This window comes from Monoraphidium neglectum, assembly GCF_000611645.1.
Source record: "Monoraphidium neglectum strain SAG 48.87 unplaced genomic scaffold scaffold00062, whole genome shotgun sequence".
In the NCBI taxonomy this organism is placed as follows: Eukaryota; Viridiplantae; Chlorophyta; class Chlorophyceae; order Sphaeropleales; family Selenastraceae; genus Monoraphidium; species Monoraphidium neglectum.
This window is the reverse complement of record NW_014013566.1, coordinates 49,921-51,663: the sequence shown is the minus strand read 5'-3', so window position 1 is coordinate 51,663 and position 1,743 is coordinate 49,921. Positions and strand designations below refer to the sequence as shown.

Here is a 1,743-nt window from a genome sequence, read left to right as displayed (position 1 = left end):
ACCCCGCACCCGTCCCCCGCAATGCCCCACCACGAGCAGCGCGTTTCCTCATCTCCGCTCTCGCGCCTCCTCAATCTAACCCGTCACCCATCACCCACCCACCTTCCCCAACCCCAAATTTGAAAACAGGAGGAGCGCACCTCCTGGCAGCTGCTGGACGAGGAGGAGCGCCCCAAGTTTGTGCCGCAGGGCTACAGCAGCCTCAGAGAGGTGCGGGGAAAACCTGAAGTATGTGTGAGCGACAAGGAACCTCGGTGCTGCAGTCCGTGCTCTTTGTTCTCTGATGGATCCTCTCCATGCCACGCCCCCAGCCCCAGCGGGCCGTTGCCGCGGCTGGCCAGCCGGCGGCGCAGTCGGATATGACGTCGCTCCCTACGCCCGCCGCCCGCCGCCACGCACTGCCCTCTCTGCACATGCGCCCCATCCCCTTCCCAGTATTTTCCTCCGACGCGTCCCCAAAGCCTCCCACCTTCGCACCCTCAAGCCTCCGCAATTCTTTGCCTTCCTTTCCCCCAATGCTCAGGTCCCCATGTACTCTGATTTCATAAAGGAGCAGTTTGAGCGCTGCCTGGACCTCTACCTGTGCCCCAGGGTGCGCCCGGCACGCCCCAGGCGCCAGCTGGCGCGACAAGCGATGCAACACGCATGCGACCTGCTGGCCGGCCCGGCTCCGCTGGCTCCCGCCAGCCCTGCGTGCCGGCGGCTGCAAACAACAGAGACTTGATATCCCCCCCCCTGGCACCCTGCACCTGGTCCCCTTTTGCTGCCCGCCCTCCCGGCGCCTCTCGCATCGCTGCCCCACTCCCATACCCCCCAACACCCCCTCCTACACTCTCAAACATCAACACCAAATCAAACTTCAAACCATAGCAACCTTACACGAATATGACGCTTGACCGACCCACCCCCGCAGGTGCGCAAGAAGCGGCTGCACGTCAACCCGCAGTCGCTGGTCCCCAAGCTGCCCAAGCCGCAGGACCTGCAGCCCTTCCCCACTCGGCTCGCCATTCGTTTCAGCGGCCACGTCGGCAAGGTGCGGGGCGGGGGAATGATACACTTGCTGCGGGGTCCAACTGTGCCACTTATTCCATCCCATTTGGGGCCGGAGCTGCGACTGTGCCTGTCAAGGTCGTGTAGGTTCCAACAGGAAGGATGCGACGCGGCGTGCGTGGGGCGGTGGCAGTGTCAGAACAGCAAGTGCTTGTCTGGGAAGGGGCTGGGCATGCCCCCTCGGCAGCTGCCAAAGAGGAGTGTGTGCCGGCGGTCGCTGGCCGTCTGAGCGTTCAGCCCAACACAGCCGCTCCTCAGCCCTTGACGGGGCTCCTCCCGACCCCTTTGGGTTAGTCACCAACGGCTGACCTGGCCCCGCCCCCGCAAACCCTTGGCCCCCCCCCAGGTGCGCTGCCTGGCGCCGCACCCCGGCGGCCAGTGGCTGGCAACGGGTGGCCAGGACGGGTCGCTGCGGCTCTGGGAGGTCACCACAGGTGCGTTTCAGGGTTGCAGGCCCGGTTCAATCCTGGGAGGGCGGGTGCAGGGCGGCCCCGGTGCCCCTATCAGTGGGGTGCGGGTTTGGAGGAAGCGGCCGTCCTTGCCCTGGGGCTGGAGCCCCCTCCCTGGACTCCCCTTCTACTGGTGCCATGTCAACCTTGGTAGTCGCCCCTGGTGTGCCTCACCCGACGCACGGATCGGCACCACCCAGCTCCGTCCTGCACCAAGGCGCCAATCCCCAACCCACACCCCTTG

At 65.8% G+C, this 1,743-nt stretch overlaps 1 protein-coding gene across 1 annotated transcript in view; it reads left to right on the top strand.

Moving 5' to 3' along the window:
- Positions 1-529: 529 nt before the first annotated feature.
- Positions 530-1,743, top strand: part of MNEG_0727 (block of proliferation 1) — a gene marked incomplete at both ends in the record, with an annotated part of 4,545 nt that continues 3,331 nt past the window's right edge. Inside the window, 3 exons of the mRNA XM_014050797.1 lie at positions 530-592; positions 914-1,033; positions 1,397-1,484. Of these exons, the coding sequence (XP_013906251.1) occupies positions 530-592; positions 914-1,033; positions 1,397-1,484 (271 nt within the window). The remainder of the gene's footprint in view (positions 593-913; positions 1,034-1,396; positions 1,485-1,743) is intronic.